Consider the following 14,061-nt stretch of genomic DNA (forward strand, 5'->3'; position numbering starts at 1 on the left):
AGGGGGTTTCTCCATAATGACTCAGCAAGATAGGGCCTTCTCCAACAATGATTCCTGAACAAGAGAGAGGGCTGCTCTGTTTGGTTTATATAGGAAGAGAGGAAGGCTGCTAGGGATTTAAAGGAACGAGAGAGAAAGGACTGTTGAGAGATGACAAATGGCTGTGATGGAGAGCTATACTCCAAAAAATCTCCATGAACACCAAGCCCTTTTTCTTCTTAATTTTCTCTCCCTCTCTTCTTTTTCTTTTTCTTTTTTAGAATCCTCTCCTCCTCCCAAAACATGAGCTGCTGACCCTGTTATGTGTGTGTGTGTGTGAGAGAGAGAGAGAGAGAGAGAGCAAGTCTCCACACATCGGCAACTTCCTAAACAAGATCCCTCTATTTTAGTTAGACAAATTGCCGTTGTTATTATCCAAGGGAAGAGAAAGGTCGGTGGATATCATTCCTTTTTTATTTGGGAAGACTTATTAAAATCCACCAAATTAGAGCCATGGGATCACCATAAAAGAGAGAGCAATGGGATTAGAAATGAGGGCTTGAGAGAAAGTTGCCAATTTTTTCTCATTCTAACGTGAGCTACTTTCTTTTTAATAGTGGTTGCTAATATTCCTTAAAAATTGCCTGCGAATATCATTTCTAAAGCGGGTAAAGAAGACTCTTTTAAGATGGGGAGGATATTACCTTAATTAAAAGAGGGTTCCACGTTTCCTTTTTTAGATGAGACGAAAAAAGAAAAAAAAAGCTTGACAAGATGGGCTTTTGCACAAAATTCCTTTAGTGTGACCGAATGACCTTGCTTTTGTAATGTTGCCCAAAATCCCTCCTTCATAGACTTGGTATATGTCCTCTTTTGAATTAATTTCTTGTTAGATACATAGAGTGTAAATAGGAATGAAAATCCACAGCACTTACCACTTTTAGAATGAAACCCAAAAAGGGGGGCCCACACGTGACAATCGAATTTTATTATATTGCAATCACTCAGAATTCCACTTTTGAGTGTGAATACAATAATAAAAAAATAAGACTACATTGCTTTTGATGGGCCCCACACGTGCCCTAGCCGAATCTCTTATTGTGACTAAAATTAAAAACGCCATAGCAGGCCCTACTTCATAGGATGATCTAAACCATTCATTTGATGGGCTATCATGTTTTAAATGTGATGCACCCCTTTAATCATTCCCTTGAGATGATCCAAACCATTCAATTTGTGGGCCTTCGCACAACTGGATTGTGTCACACAAATCATTTTTGTGGGCTGATCCGAATGGCCAATTAATGGGCTAGGGCATGTGATTTAGTTGACCGCACCCCTTGAATCACTTATGTGGGATAATCTAAGCCGTTCATTTGGTGGACCTGAATGTAAACCGATTACGCCCCGCTACCCACCGCCATAGGATGATCCAAACAGTCTATTGAATGAACCGCCACCTTGGACTTGAATTACGACAATTATGGGCCCATGCTAGATTGGCCGAAATACACTACGCCTGCCCTGGAACTCGATTTTATTTTTTTAGATTCCAATAAGTTCAAAACTCATGTTTATTAAAAACGATGTGGTGTACACTTGCTTGATCCAAATCTAATAAAAAAATTTAATGCGGATCCACCAAATGGATCCAAATTCTCCCTTGCTCGGATTCTCATGAATAACCTTTCTCAATACTTAGCAGGAAAATACAAAACATGACGGAAATGACCGAGGTTTACATTCATATATTATACTTGTGCATATAGTGAGGGGGATCATTGCTTTATTGTTTATAGTATGCAATGCTCATTCATATATTTGTTTAATATATCCTACCTCTCTAATCAATTTGTTTGCCATCATAAAAAAATGGGAGAATGTAAGCCCAAGGGTTTCCCTGGGTTAATCATTCACCTTACCTTCTTGTTTTGATGCTAGCAAACTAAATTGATAGCATTTATAGACTGATGTGTTGCTTTGAGGTGTTGTGTTGTATACAGGAATTTCATGTCATAATCGCCATTACACAACTCTTCACAACACATGACTTGTGGATCAAGCATCAAAGGAACCAAGAGCTTATACCTACATTGGAGTCATCCTCATTTGAAGATGCTCAAGTAAAGAAGCTCATCATGAAGATCCCACAAGTTCCTAAGCAAGTGTCAAGAAGGAGCTTGGAGCTGAACATACCATTGGTAACACCTCATGCACCTCACTACATGCAGTGAAGATTGGAGGATGTCACAAGAGCCAAGACAAGGTCAAGATGTTCACCCAAGCCGAAGAAGTCCAAGAAAGTGCAAAGGAGCCAAGACATTCCAAGAAGACTCAAGGTTCTTATTTTAGAATGTATTTGGAGTCCTCTTGATTTTATGTTTAAATGCACTTTCAAAAGGTTTTCAAATGGTTTTTATACTTAACATTTTACATCTTTGAAAACTATCAACACACCCAAAAATGTATTTGAAAACTATCAACACACCCAAAAATGTGTTTGAAAACCTTGAACTTTAGCCCAAAGACCATAGCCCAAAAGCTCCTGATCTTTAAAGTTAAAATGGAATTTTATACAGGGCCGGTCGACCGGGCTATGCCGGGCGACCACGGGATAGAACTTGAAAATCCAGGCCATCTTGAATTTTATCGGGCTGGTCGACCGGGTTAAGCCGGGCGACTGCGGATGCGCTTCTGTTTCAAACAGAACAATTCAATTTGGTCTAGGGAGGGCCACCGCTGTGGGTCGGTCGACCGAGATAGGTTTTTGAGCTAAATTTTTTTAGCAAATAGTAAGCCCTCGCCGGGCGACCGCCATGTGGCCGGTCGACTGCGACGGTAAGAAATTTGAAAATAGAATAGGGCGCCCGATAGAGGCGGGAGACCGCTGTAGCTCAGTCGACCGTCGCGGTCGAGAAAACTAGCCGTTGGGGCATTTTCTGCTTGACTTTTTCAAGCCGTTTATTTACAGTTTTACCCCAAACGGTCATATTTTCAAATACACTATATATACATCATTAAAACCTATCTTTAGAAGTTTTTGAATATTTGAGAAAGATCAAAATCCCATTTCTCTTTGAGCTTCAACTTTTCATTCAAAAGCAAAAACCTCTTTGAACTTGTATTTCAGCATTCTTTCAAGAGGCACTTCATAGGGCTTTTATCTTTGCTACCTTTAGGAGTGATTGTGAGCTTTCAACTTTGTAATCCGCCTATTAAGAGGCATTGAGAGTTTTTTATTTTTATTTGTTCTTCATGTGAGGGTCTCCTCTTTGGCCCGTAAAGAAAGGTGAAGAAAATGGTTTCTGATTCGGCCCGTGAAGAAAGGTGAATCATATGCAAGGGTTTGATTCCCTTATCAAAGCTTTGTGCGAGGGGCTTCGCTTTGGCCATTGAGAATGAAAAAGTAAGGGTTTGTTCCCTTTGGAGATAAAGGAGTCGGGTCTACGGCTTCATCATTTTAGTGGAGATCCCAATGAGGTAAACTTGGAAGAGTGGAGTACGTCAAGTTGTGACCGAACCACTATAAATCTTGTGTTCCTTGTGGATGTCTCTTTTCCTTCTCTCTTGCACGTGTGGTGATTGGTAATCTCTAACCTAACTTGTTTTTGTGTTTTTAATTGAACAAGGGTTAGTAAATGCACTTGACTAAATTGTTTAAACCCTAAGTATTATAATATCCATTTGAACAAGGGTTAGCTAAATGTGCATGATTAGAAAGTTTAAATCCTAGCTTTCATTGATATACATATTTGAACAAGGGTTAGACTAATTAGTGCTTAATTAAATGGATTACTTTTTAATCTCCTTTAATTCGGCCTAAAATTTCTAATTGACCAATTCACTCCCCCATCTTGGATTGTCACACCTGAATTTCACAGTCCTAGCATTTCCCCGGGAGCAACGGGCTCAACAATCGGGTTGTCCCACCTTTTCTCCAGGTCCCTAATAACAACTCTTTTTTCCTCCTCCCAGAGACGCCTAGGAGAGCGCCTTTCCGTTTCTAATATTTTACAGGTGCATATCGTTTTTTCTTAGTTGGGCCCAACATTTTTTTAGCGGACTGAGGGAACCGGTACTGCTGCTAGAATCTTTCCTTAGTTGGGCCCATCAGTTTTTTAGTGGGATGAGGGAAACCTCAGGGGTGGGTTTCCTTGCCAGCTTTTCGTTATAACCGAGGTCTTTCAGAAGGTTTATGTCTCCAGCCTCAAATGTAAAGTCCTGGGCATTCCAAATGTTGCCACTCTGGTTCACTTCCTTTCCTGTCATAGCTGGATCGGTGAAGTTGTCGAAATTTCGAAGGAGATGTTGAGTCGGAAATGAGTTTTCTCTTCCTGTGACCCTCTTTCCTAAAAATGCGTTCGAGTTTTCTTTTAAAAACAGATAGACCATCTCGTGTAGCTAGCAACCGTGCTTCCGGGTTAGTACCTCTACGTGGTATAGTACCGCCTCTGGGTTAGCTGGATCATGATCAAATGGTATGATCATGGTTAATTTAAAGAGATATTATCATAAATTGAAGGCTGGGCTAAGTAAAAATTGAATAGGGTTGGTTCGCGTTATCTGTATTAGTATGTAAAAGAAAGTATGGAATTTTAGAAATATTTTAACTTTCGTAAAGCAAACCTATTGTTTTGAGGGTGGATGCGCGCGAGAGAGAGAGAGAGAGAGAGAGAGAGAGAGAGAGAGAGAGAGCTTTTGGCCAAAGCTCCAAGGCACAAACATCCAATGCAATGGATAAAAAGGGGAAAAAATACCCAGCTGTATTTTATCACAAAAATTATGAAAACCTTCACAACTAGGACTCAAGATGCTGTTGGATTATAAGAATTTTCTTCACATACATTGTACACTCTTCTCAGCTCTGATTCTTCTTCCATGTAAAAGGGAAAAAAGAGAGGATATGTTAACCGACTCCTTACCATGAGATGCAACAGGAAAACTGAGATGGAGACAAAAGACACTACCCGTTTCCACCATCGAAACTTCCCTGTCCATTCGCCCGCCTCTTGTCCCGCCAATTCTCCCCCCACATCCTTGCCTCTGCGACTGCTCGCTCTCTATCCAAATCCCTGTTAAAAATCTTAGCAGTCTCCCTTGGGGAATCATCTTTCTCAGACCCATCCAAGTCCCACTTGAATCCTGATCCTCTCCCGTCATCGTTCTTTCCAATTCTTCCACCTGTCTCATCTTGTTTATCAGAACCACCACCACCACCACATCTGCCCCTTCTTTCATCCTTCTCACCGCCACTTCTGATGCTCTGAGTGGGTGCCGTGTTGGGGTCATACGGTTGGGATGCCAAGTAGGACAGAGCAGTCACCACATCCCTGATAAGAGGACGTGTGGCAGCCTCTTCTTGGATACACATCAATGCCACTGCAAGAGCCTGATAAAGTCCCCGCATTGGGTACCGACCTTGCAGACGTGGGTCAGCTAGTTTTGGGAACTTCCGCCGCTCATTGATCATGGGACGTGCCTGTAAAGACAAAAAAATAAAACAAAAAGACGCCATTTGAGTTTGCATTTTGCGAGGAGTTGAAAAAATCACATAAAATACTGAATAGTGGGCAATCTTAACCAATTCAATCCAACACTTCTTAATTGGATGAATCTCATTCACCAAGCAACTCGGATTGCCACTCCTATTTTTCAAAACAGGATCTACAAAAGTTTATCGGAGATTAAAAGGTTCGCTATATGAGCAGAAGAATATGATTGCGGGTTCAATCATGGTATTGTCGTGGGGTACAGTCATGGACTCTAATCTGATTGGAGCTTGCGGCATAGGTTTGGAACTTCCTAAACTTCTTATCACCAATTCAAAACATGTTATGTCTAAACAACCAAGGAAAGTTCCCAAACTGTAGGAGACTAGTTTTCTAGAAAAAATAAAGGAGACTAGTCAGCTAAAACTAATGGAGATTAAATATCTAAATCTTAGCCACTGGATTTATGAACAACAAAATCTTTAAGAAGGAAGAATACAATGGCCTTAAACTAAAAATAATATCAATTCATCTGCCTCGATTGTAGGAACATTACGATCATAATCATCATTCAAAAAAAAAAAAAACATTACGATCATAATCTAACTAAGTTCCTAGTTTGGCACATGGTGGGGGTTGGGGTATTTCTTGGAAAACTGACTGCTTTGATAGTTTGGAAGAGTGTTTTTTCTTTTCAAAAATAGTGCATCCCGGAATTCAATCCCTCCTTAGGCTACATTTATTAATCTTTCCAAAATTCAAAAATGCAAATAATTTTTGACAAATTTACAAGTACATTAAGAGGGCTTACCCATGAAACAAGGTTCTGTTCTCCATGTGCCTTGCTGCTATCAATGGCCTTCCGTCCAGTAATTAGCTCCAAGAAAACCACCCCAAAACTGTATACATCGGACTTAACTGTCAATTGTCCCGTCATAGCATACTCAGGAGCACAGTAACCATACGTTCCCATGACCCTAGTAGAGACATGTGACTTATCTCCAACTGGACCAAGCTTTGCAAGTCCAAAATCGGATAGCTTCGGTTGAAACCCTTCATCTAGTAGTATGTTGGAGGATTTGAAGTCCCGATAAATAACAGGAGGATTTGCTTTATCGTGCAGGTATTCCAACCCTTTGGCTGCACCAGCTGCAATCTTCATCCTCGTATTCCAGTCTAGTGGTTCCTTATCAGGCGGCAGATCTACACAAACATCATTCACCATTCACTAAAAATATCAGTATTTACATCTCGTGTAATTTCAAACAAAATTATGTGAGGATTAACAACTTTAAATCAAGATTTTAAATTTAGTGAATTGCTCCCTCAATTTCGAGTGTGAATTCACTAAATTGAACTCAAATTCTAAGAAACCAAGAGATGCCTCAAGTTCTGAGTGTGTCGGGCATGTCGAGACTGACATGAAAGGAGCTGAAGATGAGGTAATTTCTAGGTATCAAGCTCCACCTTATAGATAACCTTCTCTACAACGATCAAAGCTCATTAATCAAGCTTTACAGGAGAATAATCGATGAAAATAAGGAAGGTTGAGATTCTCAGATTCTTTGGAGGATGAGTAGCCGAACAGTATCTAGATTGGGTGACTATTGTGGAGGATATACTTGAATACAAGGAGGTACCAATGCACAAAAGGGCTTCATTGGTTGCTTTGAGCTTAGAGGTCGTGCAATGGCTTTGTGACAATTGGTGAAAGATTGAAAGAGCGCAATTGTTCCAACCTGCAATTGTGTCTTGGAAAGAGATGAAAGATTGATGGGAGACGAGTTTCTACCCTTGAACTATTGTTAAATCTTATATGAGTGACTCCATGAGCTTACTCAATGTACGAAAAAGGTTTCTCAATACACCAAGGAGTTTTATAAATTATTTGTTAGAAATCGATTGGGAGATTCCTAAGAACAATTGAGTGAAAGATACTAGTGAAAGATACTTAAGTAGGTTGATTGAAAGATACTTCAAGATACTTTATGCATTCATACCTTTGGAAATGTTGCCAAAGCCCAAGTAAAGCTAGTTGAAGAAATTCAAAAAGAGTATCGTTTTCGATTTACATATTCTTCATTTCTAAACAATACTAAATCATCTTTCTCCTTGGCCTCTAATATGAAACAACAATGTCTGAATCAAGGTAATTTCCAGGCCTCTAAACTCTATCTTTCATCAGTTTCACATCCTTGCTAGGTGAGTAAGAGACTCTTCTATACTCCTAAGAGGGAGAAAGGACATTGGTTGAAAGTTGAAACATAACATATACTCTAACATGTCTTCGATTGGAGGCCATGGAACCAAACTTATCATTGACTCGGGAAGTTGTGGAAGTCTACTTTCTCAAGAAGTGGTGAACAAGCTCAACTTGAAGATGGTCGGAAAACTATTGAATGGGCCAATCCTCCCCTCCCATTTGTTTAGGGAACTTATCCTACAGTTTCCTCGCCAAGAGCTCCTTGACGACAACAGAGGAACATCCCACCTGATGTTGAGGGGCGACCAAACTGACTGAGGACAGTTGCTTGTCCTGTTCTCGACCCAAACGACACTTTGGACAACCAATGGCAGGAGAGAAGATTCGACAGATTGAGATTGATCTCCCGTACATGTTGAATAATTCTAATTAGTATATGTGATATAGTACGATTGGATGCATGCCACATTTTGCTTGGGAGGCCTCGATAATTTGATAAGAGTGCCACGAATGATGATAGAAAGAATTTATACTTTTTTATATGAACGGTGAGAAGTCCACTTTGATTCCTTGCAAAGGTAATTCAACTACTGAAGGGGGGAAACGTATAGGCATGAATACACGAATGAGTTGATAGATGATAGTGTGGTTTTCTTAGTTGTTTACAAAGAAGACGAAAAATCAAAACAGCAAGACGCATTAGATCTGCCCACAGAATGTCAACATATTCTACGATAGGTGTGATGTTCGTAGAGTTTGATATATGATTGTACTTAACCTAGATTAGATTTATAGCCGCTGCAGATTTTAATCATTTTGATTAATTATCTGTTGAAATGTTAGTTGTTGTGATTTTTCTACAGTGATTTATCTTTTATTTGATTCCAGATTTGAAGAATGTAGTTGATAATTTTAACCAAGAGCTACCCATCTACTCTTGGTTCATATTTCTGTTATAAGTTGGCATCATATACGATGCCAATGAAAATGGGGGAAAATTTCCATTCTCTTCATTACCGTTGGAGGGAATGGAACCTCTTGTCCCTCTGGTTTTTCCTAAGTAAACATGTGTGAAGCCATATTTTTGAAGCTAAAATTTTCTTTCTAAACCTTTGATGTGTATAAAAATTCATCTCGAATTCTTGTAAATGTAATACTTGATTTTACTTTGTCTACTAGGCTTCCTAAAATACATCATCAACAGTTACTTGTCACAAAGGAAAATAATGGAAGAGGTCACAAGTCAACTGGTATATAAATACAAAGAAGTCCCATCACAAGAAATAAGCATAACGTTTATGAATCATAGCACCTAAGCATCAAATGCATCCAAAGATCAGTGACTAACAGACTTTGACACTGAAATGCACGAGAATATATAGAATTCCCTAGTATGGAAATCGCACCATGTACCGTGAGAGTTAGACACCAGTCCTGCAGTGTACCGTGAGAGTTAGACACCAGTCCTGCAGTGGCATTTCTCACCTTTTTTTCTTTCTTTCTTTGTTTTGTTTTTGTTTTTTTTTTTTTTTGAATGGTTCTCACTCTTTTTCTTTTGAATGGTAAAAACAACATGGTACATGATATCTGTTAAAACAGTAAAATTTCCCAAACCAACGGTATTACTGTGAAATTGGGCACCCGTGAAAACTTTGAAAGCCAACAAAAAGTAGAATTTGAACCAACAGCTAGAGAAGCATTTTGATTTTACGTAAGCACTACGCGACAAGAGAAGCACTCATATATTACAACATTGACGATCCTGGTAATGATGAAATGACTTGGGAAAGAATTTTTTATCACTCCTGTAATGGGTCAATTCTTTTATTTAAGAACCCGGATGAAGGCCCTGAATATAATAGGCTGATAAGAATCATGGCTGCATGCCATTCAAGAGACATGTCCACATAGGATGGGTCGGGATCAAAGAATGATTTGGTCTGGACAGACGGCAAATGAAGTGAAAGAAGGAACCAAATTGTCAAACACCATTGTGTTAAAAATGCAGGAGGGGATGTGGAAATAACATAATGACAATATAAAATGAATTTACTTTTGGGATGACAACTTCAACTTAAATCAGAAGTTCAGCCGAATAATATTCAGCACCTTCCAAGCCATTGGGTAAGGTTCCACTAAAACTACACCATCATTCAAAGCCTACCCGACAACAAGAATCAAGAAAGAAAGTACACCAACAGGATACCATCTTGCATACATTTGTATTCCTCTAATGAGATCATCTCATTGTATTAGTGAGTAGAGATGATTTCATTTGTTTGTCTGAAAGGAAAACAAGACAGGCACAGACAAGTTTCAAAGCATAACATGCTCCCCGGATCAAAATTATTAGATTTTGCACTGAAACCAAACCTTGATTCAGTTACACAATCAGCGTATTTGTCGCATAGACCAGATAGTAAAATTATATTTTATTAGCATAGGCATTTATTTAACACCTCCTTGATTCAGTTAATCAGCTTATCTGTTGCAAAGACCAGATAGTACAATTGTGAAAAGACCAGATAGTGCAATTGTATTATTAACACATTTTTTTTTGACACCTCCCAATAGTTTAATTGAGCCCAAAAAATATCCACTATAAATGTGCACAAAATATAAGAGGAAACAGGAAAAGAAAAACAAGATATCACCTATTCACAGTGACCATTACCGCCTGGAGTTATCCAAAATAAAGAAGAAAAGTAGAAAATTTGTTCTCAAAGAGAGAAAGGAACTTTAATGTCACCAATATCGTAGAACAACATTATCAGGTGTATTTGAACTGAATTTGGGGCACACCTTTCCATACACTTTGATTATTTTTCAATGTCTCTATGCAACAAAAAAAAAAAAAAGAGAAAGAAAAAAACACTTGTTTTACAAAAAAAAGAGTCTATTGAAGGAACCTCAACCATTTTGGGACTTTCAATGCTCAAATGCACTAAAATCATTCACCCAAGTAAGAGGGAGCATGACCCTCTGCCAGAAGATCAAAGCTGGAAAGAGATTATGTCCGTCAATAACCATCATATGCTTGATAAAAGCCACACACGAATATTAAATACAAGCACATACTCTATCGACAGAAAGAAGTCTAAGCAAAAGTCCTGAGAATGTAACTCATTATACATTTTCAAGTAATAAATCAGATGTTAAATGTTAGTTTGAGATATTTCTTAAATAAATTTGAATTTGTAAAAGCGCATGTCTTAGATATAAGAATACACTAGCAACATTTATGGTGAACAGCTCTATACATAACTAGTAACATACTTGTGCGGTTGTGCTAACAGGTAGATGGAAATTGAAGGTTCCAGAAATTAAAAAAAAAAACTGAAATATTTAGAATGAAATAATGTGTAGAAAGTGAGTGGAAAAGTTGTTACAAGCTTTCATTTTGTAGACCAAGTTGCATGCTAAGCACACAAGCACACTGAAATTTTGCGGAGTAGAAACTTCTAAAGATCCTTTAAGCAAATTAGTGGCACGTGAACAGTCATCCATTTCCTTCTCCGAATATATACTGTGGCAGTGGTGTTGAATTGGTGAAGTCGACTAACTCCCAAAATACATGAAAAATCAAATTAAAAAAATCCAAAAAATTAAAAACTTTAAATCCCAAGCTACTGGAAACAATACCAAACTATGTATCTACGACCAACAACAAAAGAGCTTCCAAAGAATCCAAATATAAGAAATGGATTAATTCCTGACACGAGAAACCAAAGAAAGCCAATGTAATGAAATACAGAGTGGCAGCATTTCCATTCTCACCATGTAGATGATCTTCCAGTGATCCCAATGGCATAAACTCATAAACAAGAAGACGCTGGTCCCCATCCGCACAGTAACCAATCAAATTGACAAGATTAGGGTGATGCAAAAGGCTGAGCATGAGAACCTCCACCAGAAATTCCCTATTTCCTTGTAGCCCATTTCTATCCAATTGTTTAACAGCAACTACCTGCTAATACAAACACAAATTTGTGTTACCCGAATACACCAGTGCTGATTTATCATCTCAAAATATCCAAATTCACCTTTCCATCAATCCATATAAGATCACATAAAAAGTCATAACATAGTTCTTGAGAAATGCGAACACGACATTCTTTTTTTTAAGTGTTTTATGTTACATTTTGTATCTATTTTATATTTGCGCCTCTCTCCTAGATTACGAAGAAGACACCATAAACTTAGATTACTTCCCATAAAATAGATCGTTTTTTTTTAGCAATGAGAAATGATTGAACCGAAAATTCGCAAATTAACAAAGATTTTACCTGACCCGTGCTCTCTAGATGCCCTTTATAAACATGCCCGAATCCTCCTTCCCCTAAAAGACACTCTGGTCTGAAGTTTTTCGTTGCCGCTGCGAGCTCCCGAAAGGTGAACGTATGTGCCCTAATTTGAACATCAGGCACATCCTTTGAAACCACTGACTCTTTCTTTAATCCTACAACACCTCTTGTTTTGAGCCTATCAGCTCCTATAATTCCATCAACAAACCAAACCAAAGATCGGTGAATACCAGAACAACAAAATCACATCAAGCCGTATTGGCATGCCAAAATTCTAAATTAAAAGTAGGAAATCAAATGACCAGAAATTAAAATTCAGAATTACTTGATTTTGAAAGGAAGGAGGAAAACCCAATTGAATTAACATTGAGATCGAAACGCCCATTTACAAATAACTTAAAATTGAGTGCTGTCAATTTGTTTCCCAACAAACCCATTACTCAATTAAGCACTAGTCTCTGAATAACCAAATCACATCAGACCATATTAAAACAGCAAAATTCAAAACTAAAAGTAGGAATTCTACTTGATTTTGAAAAGGAAAGGGGAAAACCCAATTGAATTCACATTGAGATGGAATATCCCATTTACAAATAACTTAAACTTGAGTGCTATCCATTTGTTTCCCAAAAAACCCATTACTCAATTAAGCACTAGTCTCTGAATAACCAAATCACATCAGACCATATTAAAACAGCAAAATTCTAAACTAAAAGTAGGAATTCTACTTGATTTTGAAAAGGAAAGGGGAAAACCCAATTGAATTCACACTGAGATGGAATTTCCCATTGTCAAATAACTTAAAATTGAGTGCTATCCATTTGTTTCCCAAAAAACCCATTACTCAATTAAGCTCTAGTCTCTGAATAGTTTTCCCTTTTAGATCAATTTTAATACTAATCACTGGAACTTTCTACACTCCTGTTTACATTATCAGATCAAATAATCAATCAGACCAAACACAGAAACAGAAAAAAGATGTGAAATTTATTTTTATTTTTTAAAAAAAGATATCCAATAGAAATGGAATATTTTAACTATTTCAAATGAAATTGAATACAATTCAAGCATTAAGCCACAAAAATAAAACAAAGAAAAATAGAATAAGAAACCCAAATCCCAAAAATATTAAAATGAAACTAAAAACCCTAGACCCGATCTTAAGCAATGAAAAACTCATACCTGATGAAAGTCTGGAAATATGAGATTCAATAGTTGGTTTGCTTTCCTTTCTATCAAATCTTTTATTTACATGATTCAACTCTACATCTTCCTTTGAATCCAAACACGAAAAACAACCCATTACTTTTTTACTTCAATCAATTGAAATCCCAACAAAACCCTAGAAAAAGAATACCATTCAATCTCTCATTCTCTACTGATTTTTCGATAAGAAAACGTGTTAGACGCGTTTTTTTTCTTTTTTTTTTAATGGGTTTTGTTGCTCTTGGATCTGCTTGAAGAAAATGAATGAAGAAAACAACAAGAGATCGAGATAGATGAATCGAATGGAAATGGAAAAAAGGAAGAGAGGAGAAGCCCTGATTTATTTTTTCCTAGTTGGGATGATCAGCTAAGCACACAGACGACTATTTCATGCTTCGTGAGTTCGTGATTATATAAAAACTCATTACATATGAACTAAATACACGCTTTCACACTTTTCACATTCACTCCATTCAAATTTCAAGACCTACACAATTATATCCTTATAAATGTGCACATACACAGGTATTCCAGTGTATATCCATACTCAGTCCTGTTATATATGAAATAAAGGTTGTCAACGGATCCACTTATGATCGGATCACCTATGTCCTAGACTCCTAGTCAAGGGTTTAAATTTCGGCCACCGAAACCGAAACACTCCGAGACTGAAATTGCCGAAATTTACCAAATTTAGGTTAAAATTTCGGCAAAATTTTCGATAAATTATTAGTTTTTTCGAGTGCTTCTACCGAAGTTCGGCCGAAATTTCAGTTTTGGTAAGGACTGAAATTATACCTGAAACCGAAATTTAAAACCTTGGCCCCTATTCACGGTCCAATCAAATCTCTTATCGGATTCGGACTGTTCTTCGGATCCT

The 14,061-nt window shown here is 37.8% G+C and overlaps 1 protein-coding gene across 1 annotated transcript; it reads right to left on the reverse strand.

The window, feature by feature from the left end:
- Positions 1-4,692: 4,692 nt before the first annotated feature.
- Positions 4,693-13,646, reverse strand: CDG1 (Protein kinase superfamily protein). The gene is made up of 5 exons (XM_077394297.1): positions 13,158-13,646; positions 11,958-12,163; positions 11,449-11,638; positions 6,280-6,671; positions 4,693-5,458 (listed from the first exon to the last, which is right to left on the reverse strand). The coding sequence occupies exons 1-5, from the start codon at positions 13,276-13,278 to the stop codon at positions 4,943-4,945; spliced, it is 1,425 nt and encodes a 474-aa protein (XP_077250412.1). The 5' UTR covers positions 13,279-13,646; the 3' UTR covers positions 4,693-4,942.
- Between the last annotated feature and the right edge of the window lie 415 nt (positions 13,647-14,061).

This window comes from Tasmannia lanceolata, unplaced genomic scaffold (assembly GCF_043159265.1).
Source record: "Tasmannia lanceolata isolate RefF3 unplaced genomic scaffold, GAP_Taslan_0.1 ptg000013l, whole genome shotgun sequence".
Classification (NCBI taxonomy): Eukaryota; Viridiplantae; Streptophyta; class Magnoliopsida; order Canellales; family Winteraceae; genus Tasmannia; species Tasmannia lanceolata.

What these genes read in the sequence shown, in the direction of transcription:
- CDG1 (XM_077394297.1), bottom strand. Translation starts at nt 13,278, where the DNA reads ATGGGTTGTTTTTCGTGTTTGGATTCAAAGGAAGATGTAGAGTTGAAT. An exon ending in ACTGGAAGATCATCTACATG is followed by an intron (nt 6,672 to 11,448) that starts GTGAGAATGGAA and finishes ATGTTTGTGTAG; the next exon opens with ATCTGCCGCCTGATAAGGAA. An exon ending in AACAGAACCTTGTTTCATGG is followed by an intron (nt 5,459 to 6,279) that starts GTAAGCCCTCTT and finishes TTGTCTTTACAG; the next exon opens with GCACGTCCCATGATCAATGA.